At 29.3% G+C, this 13,132-nt stretch overlaps 3 protein-coding genes across 6 annotated transcripts; 1 reads left to right on the top strand and 2 right to left on the bottom strand.

The window, feature by feature from the left end:
* Positions 1-4,084: 4,084 nt before the first annotated feature.
* Positions 4,085-6,528, bottom strand: Nop56 (Nop56 ribonucleoprotein). The gene is made up of 3 exons (XM_076895187.1): positions 6,383-6,528; positions 5,358-5,929; positions 4,085-5,259 (listed from the first exon to the last, which is right to left on the bottom strand). Exons 1-3 carry the CDS (start codon positions 6,383-6,385, stop codon positions 4,350-4,352), a joined length of 1,485 nt encoding a protein of 494 aa, XP_076751302.1. The 5' UTR covers positions 6,386-6,528; the 3' UTR covers positions 4,085-4,349.
* A 197-nt stretch (positions 6,529-6,725) lies between these two features.
* Positions 6,726-8,575, top strand: Bub3 (mitotic checkpoint protein Bub3). 2 transcript variants are annotated; one of them, XM_076895339.1, is made up of 5 exons: positions 6,726-6,891; positions 7,005-7,200; positions 7,502-7,571; positions 7,651-7,961; positions 8,031-8,575. In XM_076895339.1, the coding sequence occupies exons 2-5, from the start codon at positions 7,006-7,008 to the stop codon at positions 8,433-8,435; spliced, it is 981 nt and encodes a 326-aa protein (XP_076751454.1). In that variant the 5' UTR covers positions 6,726-6,891; position 7,005; the 3' UTR covers positions 8,436-8,575. The 2 variants fall into 2 exon arrangements, with proteins under 2 accessions (XP_076751454.1, XP_076751455.1); XM_076895340.1 differs by having other exon boundaries at positions 6,731-6,796.
* Positions 8,576-9,157: 582 nt separating this feature from the next.
* On the bottom strand, positions 9,158-12,264 carry Dpcoac (dephosphocoenzyme A carrier). Of its 3 annotated transcripts, none has more exons than XM_076895170.1 (5): positions 12,021-12,262; positions 11,268-11,596; positions 10,880-11,145; positions 10,441-10,621; positions 9,158-10,189 (listed from the first exon to the last, which is right to left on the bottom strand). In XM_076895170.1, exons 1-5 carry the CDS (start codon positions 12,129-12,131, stop codon positions 10,042-10,044), a joined length of 1,035 nt encoding a protein of 344 aa, XP_076751285.1. In that variant the 5' UTR covers positions 12,132-12,262; the 3' UTR covers positions 9,158-10,041. The 3 variants fall into 3 exon arrangements, 2 of the variants coding, with proteins under 2 accessions (XP_076751285.1, XP_076751286.1); XR_013101847.1 differs by having other exon boundaries at positions 10,077-10,189; positions 10,441-10,685; positions 12,021-12,264; XM_076895171.1 differs by lacking the exon at positions 9,158-10,189 and having other exon boundaries at positions 10,501-10,767; positions 12,021-12,264.
* Between the last annotated feature and the right edge of the window lie 868 nt (positions 12,265-13,132).

Raw genomic sequence — 13,132 nt, 5'->3', positions numbered from 1 at the left:
GTATATTTTAAGTGAGGTATGTAGGAAAAACATAATTCAATAAAATAGAATACAATTATTTTAGCGACACCAACGATGGGATATACGCAACCTATGATTCAACCTCAACAGCAGACGCAACAACATGTTAATCCAGCATTTTTCCCCGCATTTCAATGAAACCTTTCTATAAGTAGAAACTGTGGTATTAACAAAAAACTAAGAGCATGAACGAAATAACTTAGAACTGGAGGTAAAAATAATCAGGGCTTGTTATAAACAATCTATTTATTTAACAAAAAACAGAGACAAACTTTCTATTTTTTGGGTAAAGCAGTCTTACTCTTCAGGGTGCAACTGTAAACAATTGCATATTGTAAACGTCAAAGCAATGTGGCTAAAGAAATATATAGGACATAATCATGTGTTCACAGACAGCTGAAAGAAAAGTATTCTCAATTCCGAAATTTTATATATCTCTATGTTACACAATTTTCTAATATTTTGCTATACATATGTGAATTGCAATTGTTTTATATAAAATTTGGAAAGAAATGACAGTTTGTTGAGGAATGTAATGCATATTGAGTGCTACTAAAAAATATATGTTTAATTTAATGTCTAGGACAGCTATATAGATTATGTTTTATTTACATCCGTGAGCATATATTTGTTAAAGTTACAATTTTAGATAATATAAGTTCCCTGTAACATTCCGCAATATGAATGTTGTACTTTTTTAATGAGTATTTGTTATTTGCAAATAACGCGGGAACAAATCAGGCAGACTTGTCTCAAATTTTTTATACATAATGTAAATTGAATGAATCAAGATTATGCCTTACACGTATAATGTATCATAAGGATGTATGCATGGAAGTGAGTTATTATATATACCCAAGAAAATGTAGTATAAAACTTATTTACTATTGGGTATAAGGCATTCTGTTAAAATGTTATTTAAAGTCTCAGAAAAACAAAAAATGAAAAATGCTATTACAAGGGGTTGAGTGTAGAAACTAGAGTTATCGCAGTCCTCGGAAAGCTGCATTTACATCGATGATATAAAATGTAAGAACGATTTCACTTTTTATCATAACTACTCGGCAACTGAAGATATTTGTCTATCGCAAAAGCAGACGCAATAACATCACTAATAATACGTGCTTCCTTATTACAGTTAGTTTTGCACGAAAGAAGATGATATAAAATTAGTATTATCGGGGTAAAAAGTATATATGTATATGAAAAACAATGCAGGATACGAGATCGTATTGTCTTAAAAAGAAGCACAGAGGCACAAAATCAGCGCAACGGGACATTTTTCGCGCTTCAAAAGCGTTTCACTCAACATAGTGATTTAATAATAGTATATGTTTATGGTCCATTGTAAATTATTTAAGGACTCTGTAGTTGTATGATTATATAGTTATAAAAAGTTTAATCATCTTTGTGATTGAATAATGATATTCTAGGATTTTTGTAATGTAGGCGAAAAAAGTAAAAGTTAAACAGCATTTCCTTAGTTTTTTGTTATTAATAATGAAGAAATGCATATCTTTCGAGATAATTGTTTATGCGATTATTAAGAGGAAGAAAAGGATAATTATTAATAATTAGGTATTAATGAATATACATATTATTAAGTCATGTTTAATTTTGTGTGCTGTTTATTAGCCGTGATTTTAATATAACTTTGCTGCATGATACTGAAATATATTTTATAATAATTTGTTATAGAATACTTACATATAGATATTGATATGTATTTATTCGCGAGAGAATGATAAAGAAATGTTTGCATGCTGCATTTGTTGTTTTTGTTTGCTAAACATATATATAACGTATATTACATACATACGGATATATTTGATGTAGCAAAATTTTTATTTCAAAGTTGATTTTTGATATACTCGATATTATACTTGTCTGTTATTTATCAACTAATAGAAGTTAAATTTTTAAGGTATTTCAGAATTTGCAGCAAAGATATCCTTGAATGAATGATTTAGATAATCTATTGCTTTCATAGAATATATAGTACTCTATGTATTAGTATCTATAGAACAGGTGCCCTAAAAAACTCTTATTCTATATAGTTAAAAATATTTTATCTTTATTACAACTTTATCGTTTCGTTGTTATCAGATTTTGTTTAAATTATCTCATAAAGTTGACGTGGAATTATACTTACAGGCTTCTATGCGAGCATCAGAGACTGAATCTTGTAAGGGAAAAAATAATCCTTTACACTTTCCATTATTTGAGTATTTTATATAAAGCGTATTATTCGACGTATATAGATGGGAATATATTTTTAAAGTATTAAAATATACATACACACGTATGTATGTATGTATTAATATATACATATATTTGTATGTATTACTGTACAAACGTAAACGAGTATAGTCAATATAAATAAGTGCGGTACTACCATCAATTGAGCCGCGTTAATATTAATATAGAGAGGCACGATTACAGTCTAGAATTACAGAGAGGCCTTTGTAGAGTCAAAATGAATGAAAATTGTAGTCATGCAAGTCAAAATGAATCTTTTTTTCGTTAGCAAATAAGTTTTATAAATTTTTACAACAGGATATATTGGTGAATAGTTATATACTTAGGAAACGTTGTATTAATTTTAAATTTGAGAAATAGAAAGTAAAAATAATATCAATTTATATTGAAGTACATGTTGCTAATTCCTATTTAAGTATATGTTATAAGTATACTGTATTTTTAAGCTATTTGCGCGCGTTGATATTGTTCATTGTACACCTTATAAATATAATTTGATAATTTAATTTTATTCACAACTCATTAATGATTTATATCAGGTGTTTAATTGTTACAAGTAAAATCGTATAAAATTTGTAATATTTTATTGTACATGTACTAAAGAAAAGATAAATTACAATTACCTGCTAGTTTAAACAAATTAAAAAGAAAATTTTTATTATTGCATTCACACGTATCTACATGTACATAAATTTGTATTTATTATCGTAAAGTACTTTTAAAGTAAAAAGTATTAAATTGAAACCATTAAGCAATACCTATATGTACTGGTACATATCAATATTAATCGCGCGTTTAAAATATATATGGCTAAAACATACTGTATGCCTTAAAATTTTATGTGAAGATATTACAGACTTGAAAATGACTGTTCCTCTGGTGAAATTCAGGACACTTATTATGTCGCTTATATGGTATATATACGTGCGAATGATAAACCAATAGCTCACTTGTCGAATTCTGACTGATAATTGTTTACAGTAGTTGCGGTAATTGTAATTATTAATTTAGATATTTATACTTACATCACAGTTTTATCGTTATTAAATGCTCATTGGTGCTGGTGTTAAAATACGAATTGTTAAATAGTTTACTTTCACTTTAACATATAGTACCTTTTTTCCTTATGTTTGTAATGTGTCCAATTAGTTATCCTATCTTGTTCAGAAAATTCCTTTGTAATTTTATTTACAATATGATGCAATACCAGGAAAGAATGAAAATGAATCTATACATATAAGTTAATTAAACATATGTCAAATTGCAAGGATGTTTAATTTTGATTGATTCGTATGTACTTTATTTAGTTGTGTAGCTTTTAATATGCATTGAGAGATAAAGATCAGATTAATTAACAGATCTGTGCTTTATGAAAAGCTATTCATGTGGTAGTATAATAGAAGTTGAAAGAAGTAAATAATCAAAAATTAAACATAAAACATTTATTTAGTATATGCATCATTTCTAATAAGAAAAACAATTTTAATTTCAAGTCAAATTCTTAATTATACAAATATATATTACTTTCCAAATGTTGTAATACTGTATTAAAAAATGTATTAGTTATACAAATTCAATGTTATGGTTTACTTGATTCATTGTAACATGATAAAAGTTTAAGTTATATATTACAAATCGAAATATAAATATATATGCATAATATATATCGAAATAAACAGGGATGGGAAATTAAAAAATAATGGAAAATAATCTATACATACGTAATTATTTAAGTTACAAAATATTATATTTTACAGTTGTTTTTTCGTAAAATAATATTTACCATTTAAAGAAAATTTAAGAGTCAATACACGCAATATGTAGGAAAGTATGTGTTTAAATTATAAATTTAATTGTCAATTCTGTTTCACCATAATGTTACAACAGGACTTTGTAACTAAGGGTGAACAATGAATTTTAGAATTTGTCACTATTATTGATGCTATTTTATGAAAATACAAGGTATCTAAAATTTTAACTTAACATATATTCTTCACTGTTGTGAATTAGAAAAGTTATATATCATAATTATATATCATTACAATAATACAAAGATAATATATCAATTTTCATTCATTTTCACCAAAATTTTTCGATTTCTTCTTTTTCTTCTTTTTCTTTACCGGCTCTTCTGTTTGTTCCGGCATTCCATTTTCAGTAAGTCCATTTTCTTTTCCATTTTCTAATACTTCGCTTTTTCTCTTTTTATCTTTTTTCTTTTTCTTTTTAGGTAAATCTTGCACCATATTTGCTACTACTTGTGCAGCTTCTTCTAACGCTTCTTTCATCACGTCTATATTTTTCTTAGGTATTTCACCGGTTTCATAGAATTTCAATCTATCTTCTACTTGCTGCCGCAATTTTTCACCAAAGACATTAGTTGGTGTTTCAGCAAAACAATCAATTCTTGATGCTATGGAACATTTGTTTGCGAGATATCTTGAAATTCTACCTTTATTTTTTGTACCTGCACGGCCGATAAAAGTTGAATGGAACAGCAGTCCATATTTTGGAGTGTTGCCTCTTGTTTTTAAGGCCCTGAATAAAGCCTTTTCTGCTCCTAATATTTGTACTGTAGAAGCAGGATATTTAGCTAAATTTGTGAGAGATCCAGCATGTGCTATTAATCTGGCTCCTACTTGGTCACCAATCAGTGTAGCTAAATTCGGCGCTACTCCTGCCATTTTAGATCTCAGATACTCTGCTAGTTGTTTTCTGTAATCAGCCAGAGCAATAACACGTGCTGCAAACATTTCAATATTCAGAAGGTCAACAGGACTGATATCCATTCCCATAGAAGATTTGGATGCATCGATGATTGCTTGAGCCTTAGCACTGTCCATAACAACTCCTTCCAAAGCTTCCAATTTTTCATCTGTAAGTTCTTTTCTGTTTTTTATTAATTGTGCCACTTTGGCATACATATAATTCTCTGGAACTATTTTTACGAGTTCTGGAAAATGATAACTGTACCATTCTCTGTAATTAATAAATAGGGGTATAATTAATGTAAAGTTAACTTTAAAAATGTAACTAAATACTTCATAAATTTGAGCAATGAATCTTTATGCAATTACCTTATGCGCATACTGAATGTATTAATATCTTTATCTAATTGATCTAATAGAGCTATACTTTGTATGATCATGTTATCCACTCGATTGACATTAAATTTAACTTTAGCTCTGGAATAACTATGACCAAGTCCAAGTTGTGCGACTCCAGAACTTTTGGACGTGAAACCTTTCACCAGATTATGGAAGTGAAATCTTATTCCTCTGATAATTTCTGGAATGGCACCGGTGTGATCACATTTTATATCTAAAACTTCGGTAATACTGGCTCCAAGTTTTGGATCTGTGACTCCGAGCACAATTTTATCTTTCTTTCCTGACTTTGGTATACATGAGTCTAAGAACAACTGTAAATCCTCTGGAACGATGCCTTCAGAAATATTATTTATGTTTTCCAGAGCGGCTAGTGCAGTTTTAAAAGGAGAAAATCCAACTAGCTTCACGACTGAATTAAAGCGGGACAGATCTGTGACAGATGCTTCGACTTGAGGTAGTAACATTCCAACCTCTTCAAATTCTCTGACTGTGAAGACGGCATAACCAGCAGCATGTTCAAACAATATATATAACTTTGACTGGAACAAAAACGTTTAACGAAGGTATTACAAAAACTGTTGTAAGTATATACATCCATTACATATGAATATAATAATGATTATAAGTATATATAGTATATATAAGTATATGAATATAATAATGATTATAAGTATATATTATAAGTATGATTATAAGTATTTTTTACACGTGTCCGTAAGGTAGCTTAAAGAAAATTATTTAACATAATAATATTTGCACCCAGTGTCCATAGATATTTATTATATTTTTCAGCAATCTATAATTTATATTATTAATATATAAATTTTTATTTTAATTTCGTTGACAAAAGATTTAAATATGTGTGATACATCGTTACAATCGATGCCGTTATATCAAAATTAAAATATCGTTCTGTGAAAAGCGTTTATACAAACAATTTACTGAGCCACACTGAAAATGAATATAATAGTGCAATTAATGCATCGACTCACCATGATTTCCTTATTTTATATTCCATTCAATATTTCTAAATAACTACTATACAGAAACCCAAAACGCATTACTGGGGTTAGAAAACAACCATGTGTTCCGGATGTAGCACAAACAGAAGTATGGAGTACTTAATGTTTCCTGGAATTCAAACCCTTTACCAACGTTTCATATAAAATGTATATATTATAAAAATTCTTTAATTGAGACTAGTTCGTGCGATCGATTTGAAGTAATTATTTAATACTTTACAAATTTAACAAAATATTTCACAATTTATCTAGAAGGTATTCACGTACGTGATCAAGGTCAGTATATTTACTGTATACGTTCTCGTTTGCGCTATGTCCGCGAGTGAAAGCCGTTCTTTTTCGACATTTAAGTTTTACTTATTCATAAATCAATTTTCACCTAAGGTATTAGTAGTCAAACGATATAAACTACCTGTACCGTTATTGTGAATAAATATAGTATAGATTTATCGTTAAAGGCAATAATAGTTTCTTAAAATGTATGTAAATGCTATACTGTTTGCAGGTTATGTTTGTTTATGTTTAATTGTAATCTGTTTAGTATATGATTCGTGTCGATTAATTGTTCTGTTTTTTTGTTTCCCTTTCTAAGAATGGAGTCTCGGACAGAATTCAAAATAAAATCTCCTCCATCGGACGCAATTTCGGCAGTCGAGTTTGGGCCGAATTCAACACAGTTTCTCCTCGTTTCTTCATGGGACAGTACAGTGCGATTATATGACATTCACGCGAATACTATGCGATTAAAATATAATCACGACTTGCCTGTGCTAGATGTTGCGTTTCAGGTAATTATGATTTATCAAATTTTGTTATTTATTACATATCTTAACACGCATATGTCTTGCTTACGTTACAATCGTACAAATCTACTTCTTGAGGAACAAGGGAGGGAAAGAGAGAGAGCAAAAGAATTGACTGAATATCTTTTCTTATTCTTAATTTTAAGCTAAAATTAATGAAAGAAAATAATGAAGTAGATACTTATATTTGAATGTTCGATATTGATATATCTTTCCGAAATAATTATATAAACGGATTTTATATAATTTTTAGTATCTGTATAATAAGGAATTTTTCTCTTTAAAGGATGCTGTTCATGCTTATAGTGGTGGTTTAGGAAATACATTGAAAATGTACGACATTAATAGTAATACTGGTATGAATACTTTGATACTTTTCTTGTTATTTAGATTTGTTATAAAAAAAAGAAAATAACAAAGAAATTGCGTTTCCAGAATCAGTTATGGGAACACACGACAAACCAATTAGAAAAATTGAATATTGCGCTGCAGTAAATGCAATATTAACTGGTGGGTGGGACGCGGCGGTAAAACTTTGGGATCCCAGAACACCTACTTGTGTAGGTAGTTATTTACAACCTGATGTTGTTCTTGCTTTGTCTGTGTGTGGAGATAAATTCGTCGTAGGTACAGCTAAACGAAAAGTTTGTATTTGGGATCTGAGAAATATGGCTGGTATGTTTCAAAGACGCGAAAGTAGTTTGAAGTATCAAACCCGTTGCATTAAAGGTTTTCCTAATGAACAAGTAAGTCTGAATATTAAGAAAATAAGGTAGATTCGGTTTTATTTACTATTAATTTTTAATAACTTTCAGGGGTATGTTCTTAGTAGTATAGAAGGTCGTGTCGCCGTTGAATATCTTGATACAACACCAGAAGCACAGAAAAAGAAATATGCATTTAAATGTCATAGGATAAAGGAGAATAATGTAGAACACATATATCCAGTGAATGCTATTAGTTTTCATTCAACTTATAACACGTTTGCAACTGGTGGTTCGGATGGTTTCGTGAATATTTGGGACGGTTTTAACAAGAAACGTTTATGCCAATTTCATAGATATAATGCTGGTGTTGTTGCTCTTAGTTTTAGTCATGATGGTTCTGTACTTGCTATAGGAGTATCATATTTGAACGAAGTTGAAATTCCACCAGGTGGAAATGATGAGAGGGAAATTTATATAAGATACGTAAATGACCAAGAAACTAAACCAAAATAATACATTAGTAAATATAGCTACACACACACACACACAAAGTTTTTTTACGAAGAAAATAGATAAAAAAACTTTTTAATTGTACATTGTTTTACTAAAGCAGTAAAAGCTAAATACTAAAGCCTTCTCAAAAAAATTAATAATCGTTTGTGATGTATATATAATGTGACGGTGTTCTATTTTACATTTTTATATCTTGAATAATTGACTGATGACCACTCAGACTTTACAAGTGAAATACCACCTATTTAGAATTAATAGGCTAGTCAAATTATAATAAAATATCTTTTTTATTTAACATAATGGACTTTTTCGGTAGTTGCAAAACTGTAGTAAATGCTTTTATTACTTTCCTTGCAAGTATTGCTGATGATAATATTAAGGGAATAAGTAGTTCATTTTCATTGTATTTTATCTGTTTATTTTTAAATAATTTCATATTTAATGCTTAAAATATAAATTATAAATTTAATACATTTATTAACACTATTTAAGTAAACATTATTTTATTCAAATTACAATACATTCGAATAAAAATTAAACGTAATATAAACATGCAGCACTTGGCGGGCGGAAATATCCGTTACAAAAATATTAAGTACATTTATCTAAAAGTAACGAGCATTAAAAGTTTCATGAAAAATCTACTTAAAGAAAAACGTAGTATGTTCAAACTGTTGTCTTTATTAAGTGATTAGTAAATTGAAATAATATTTTTTACCGTGTATAATAAACTTCACGTATGTGCATTGTTAAAATAATCTAGAACAATGATAAAATTGTAAAATCAATATAGATCATGCAAAAGAAATTAATTATGAATAATATATGTAATAATTTGCTCTTTTATAAATGATTGTGCTATTGTTTATTAATATTGCACATTATAGTTATGAAATTATTGTCAAAACTTATTTGTTGTTAAAAGAACGCTGCTATGTTAATAGAGTTTAATCTAAGTAATTTAATTAATGATACAAAATAATTCCTTAGTTCATTAAAAGAAAATTATTTTACATTTTCTTAACATTATTTCTATTGATATTTATCTTGTATCATTAATTAAAAAATACAAATTTATCTGGGGCAGTTGCATCGATACAATTTTTGTCATGCTTAATATCCACATTACAAACATTATTTGCGCAATTCACGAACGTTTTTACGTTTTACTGATTTACATAAGCTTATGTGACATGCACCTTTTAGCAATTTAACAATTTTTATAACATTTTAATTAACAATATGTACATTAACAATTTGTACTAGTATCTCCCTGTCTTTTAAAGTGTCCTTTGAAAATCTATATAATTTCATTAAATCATAACGGTACGAGTTTATTAATAACAATTTTTTTATATTGTAAATTTTACACGTCCTCGTGAAATATTTAATAGACTTTTGTATAGAACTTTTATTGACATAAAATTACTATTAGTCATAGAAGACACAAACAAGATTTGTGCACGACTCTGTCACATATCCTGTACTTCAAAGATCCAGCAGATAAAAATATTATTTTTCTAACCAAATGATCTTATATTAATGGATAATTAGTAATTTTTAGTTATAATTTTTACAACTGCATATACGGTGTTCTATTTCTTCTTTACATTTTTGGCGAGGTATTTTGAGAGATAATTTTTCTTAACGTGTCGCGAATCGTATCATGTGTCGCAAAACTAATTCCTACAGCAATTGGACCCTTCACCCAGTTCATACTTAAACCTTTGTAGAATGCCATTAAACCCTCTTCTCTGAAAGCAGCAAAAAATTATATAGAAAATTTTTTTACTTAAAGAAAAAGTCATGTTTTTAAAAGGCACAATTATTAGATAAGATGATAACAGATATCAGATGTAATCAGAGTATCATGGCAGAGCATACAATTTATCCACAAAATTACATTTAACTTGTTATATCAAACAGTATTAAATGTACATGATATTAATTGTTTTTAGGGACGACAAGAAATTATTTGCAAAAAATGTTGCTTCCACAATTTTACCTGTAAATTTTCGTGACAGTCGAACTAATTGTGTGATAGTGCTGGCCTTTGATTGCCGAGGTCTGCATTCTTCTCCGAATGATGTCCAGAGGGTAGCTGCTAGTCTGAGCTACCATGCCGGCAATGGCGCCGCAGATCAGTGATGTTGAGAATCCAGGAATAGGGAAGCTCACCGTGTTCACTGTTCACCGACACGTAGCCATCATCGAACATGAAGCACGTACTTGAAAAACGCCGCCATCGGACTTGTCTCGACAAGCGTCACTATTAAAGTAAGTACTGTCCCAATATCGGGAAACAGCCCCGATGTTCCCCACGGGTACCCTGCTTTACGATCATACACGAGCCACTCTCGTTTGTATAAATCACGATTTTTTAATCTCTTTGCGTGTAAAGCACCGTCACGGCGTAGAACAAGTTTGTGAAATTACCGACTCACCAGCTAATAAGTTCCTGAGTAGGTCGTAGGTGAAGAAACTGCAACCAGCGTAGGGAATGACACCGAGTAATGTAGCAGTGAACCCACGATAATACGCCAGTACTCCTTCTTGCATGTAAATGCGTACAAATATCTGTCGCAATGTTTTGTATTCAGTCTTTTGCGTTACAGCCATTCTCGCCCTCATTAAGTCCAGGGGATAGGTCGCACCTTGAGATGTTATGCCTGCCAATGCACCAGCAAGAAAATTCAGTCCAGGCTTTTCTCTGTGCAAAAACACATCGTTTTTAGTCATTATCATACTCTAAATATTTTCTACATTACACTGGCTCATATTACTCATAACTACTCTATTTGTTACTCTATTTCATAATAGTTTTAGTTTCACCTTTCTGTTCCATTTACCCCTAGGATTCTCTTCCACTGCTCATGAGCTGTAAATTGCACGGCAGAATATGGAACAATTCTAACCATGGTTGCACTATTTCCACGCCATAAGCTTAGCAGACCTTCCGTTTTAAGCGTATTTATTATAAAATTAAGAGCCGCTTTCGCTGAGTATGGCTGTTGCGATATTTGGAAGTTTATCTTTGTGCGATCTAATGGTGCTATCGTCGTTTTCGCCAACGCTCCCGCAATAGCACCAGACACCAAACTGGTCCATACCCTTTGTGTATTTGATATACCATCACTTCCAACACTTTTTTCTTGTTTCTTCTGAAATACACAATTTAATGTTGTGTATGATATAGCTGAATATCAGATTTTCCACTGACTGAAATCAGATATGCAATGAAATTCAAATTTGTAAAACAAATTGTACTTTAATGGATTGATTTTATTTTGTTTGAAACTTTTAACCCCTTACATGATTAATCTGTCATCGTTACAGACTCGAATCATACACTTCTCACAGAAGAATATTATTTTAATTTTTATTAATGTCTTAAAAAATGGAACAGGTTTTTTCATACAATGTTTTAAATTTGAATTGGATACGTAAGGAGTTAACGCATTATAAAAAGGAAAGAAACAATATAATCTACATACATACAATGAATATGAATATATTTAGAGAATATATTAATTTAATAAGAATATATTTAGTCGTAAATATATAACAGAGTGCTCTATTACTTACTGTACTATCTACATCTTGAACTTCCATCGAAAGAGGTGATGAACTTTGTAACATTGAAGCTTGCTTTGTGGAGCTCATCAATACAGACATTTGTATTCTTGCAATAACCATTCAGTTATTGTTAAGAAGACAAATTGCTTTAACACATTCCTTTATAGTTTAAATAATTCAACTTAGATTGTTTTACTTATATAGGGTTTTTGCAGAATTTTCTACAAAAGAACAAAATACTTGAACAAAATTATATAATTACATATCAGTACTAAAAATTGAAAAGTTTTAACGTTTGCAAGAATATAGTTCTATTTATCACTATCGATATTAAGAGAAACATACTAATCATTCGTTTTGATAGTTCAATCATTGACAATTATTCAAATTTAATATGGTATTTGCAATAATAAAATATTTTGTTTATTACAAACTAGGAAAATATGAATATATTACATAGTTTTATTTAATATTCTAAATATAAACAACGGAACGTATAATTTATACATATTTAATATTTACAATTCAAAACTTAATTGAATACATTATCAATGAATTATACGCTCTATAAATATGCTAATATTTTGATCTCTTTTAAGTGTTCTAATAGTAAAAAACCTTGGGTTGAAGTCTTGTGTATGTATCTTACATAACTAGCATTTGCATTACACGTAGGTAATTGTTGACTGTGAATTAATTTTGAAATAATTATAACAAGGAAAATAATATTTGCATTTTAACCATTGAATTTTTAAGCACATTTTGTGCGAACATTAATATCCATTTTCATTAATGATCCGGGATCCTAGTACAATCAAATAAAAAAAAGAATAGATGTATGTATTGAATGCATAAATATTTATAACTGAAAAAGTTTTATACTTTTCTCTTTCCTTAATGCAGTATAGATTGCAAATACATTTATACATAGATATGAAATAGAACATGCTAGATATAGGTTTCAATGAAGTTAATTGGTAAAGTACATCCTTCTCACTTAAGTAAATAATGCCATTTTTTTTTTTGTTTGCATAGTAATTAACAAAGATAATAAATTAATAAGTAACAAGGACAGCTATGCTATCTTTACTGTTTCAGGAATCTATCTTAATATGATAAGT

Source organism: Xylocopa sonorina, chromosome 5 (genome assembly GCF_050948175.1).
Source record: "Xylocopa sonorina isolate GNS202 chromosome 5, iyXylSono1_principal, whole genome shotgun sequence".
NCBI lineage: Eukaryota > Metazoa > Arthropoda > Insecta > Hymenoptera > Apidae > Xylocopa > Xylocopa sonorina.
Note: the sequence above shows the minus strand (reverse complement) of the source record. Positions and strands in the feature narration are given on the sequence as shown.

What these genes read in the sequence shown, in the direction of transcription:
- Nop56 (XM_076895187.1), bottom strand. An exon ending in ACATTCAGTATGCGCATAAG is followed by an intron (nt 5,260 to 5,357) that starts GTAATTGCATAA and finishes TATTAATTACAG; the next exon opens with AGAATGGTACAGTTATCATT.
- Bub3 (XM_076895339.1), top strand. Translation starts at nt 7,006, where the DNA reads ATGGAGTCTCGGACAGAATTCAAAATAAAATCTCCTCCATCGGACGCA. An exon ending in TGCTAGATGTTGCGTTTCAG is followed by an intron (nt 7,201 to 7,501) that starts GTAATTATGATT and finishes TTCTCTTTAAAG; the next exon opens with GATGCTGTTCATGCTTATAG. An exon ending in CGACATTAATAGTAATACTG is followed by an intron (nt 7,572 to 7,650) that starts GTATGAATACTT and finishes TTGCGTTTCCAG; the next exon opens with AATCAGTTATGGGAACACAC.
- Dpcoac (XM_076895170.1), bottom strand. Translation starts at nt 12,131, where the DNA reads ATGGTTATTGCAAGAATACAAATGTCTGTATTGATGAGCTCCACAAAG. An exon ending in TTCAAGATGTAGATAGTACA is followed by an intron (nt 11,597 to 12,020) that starts GTAAGTAATAGA and finishes TGTGTATTTCAG; the next exon opens with AAGAAACAAGAAAAAAGTGT. An exon ending in ACTGTCACGAAAATTTACAG is followed by an intron (nt 10,190 to 10,440) that starts GTAAAATTGTGG and finishes TGCTGCTTTCAG; the next exon opens with AGAAGAGGGTTTAATGGCAT.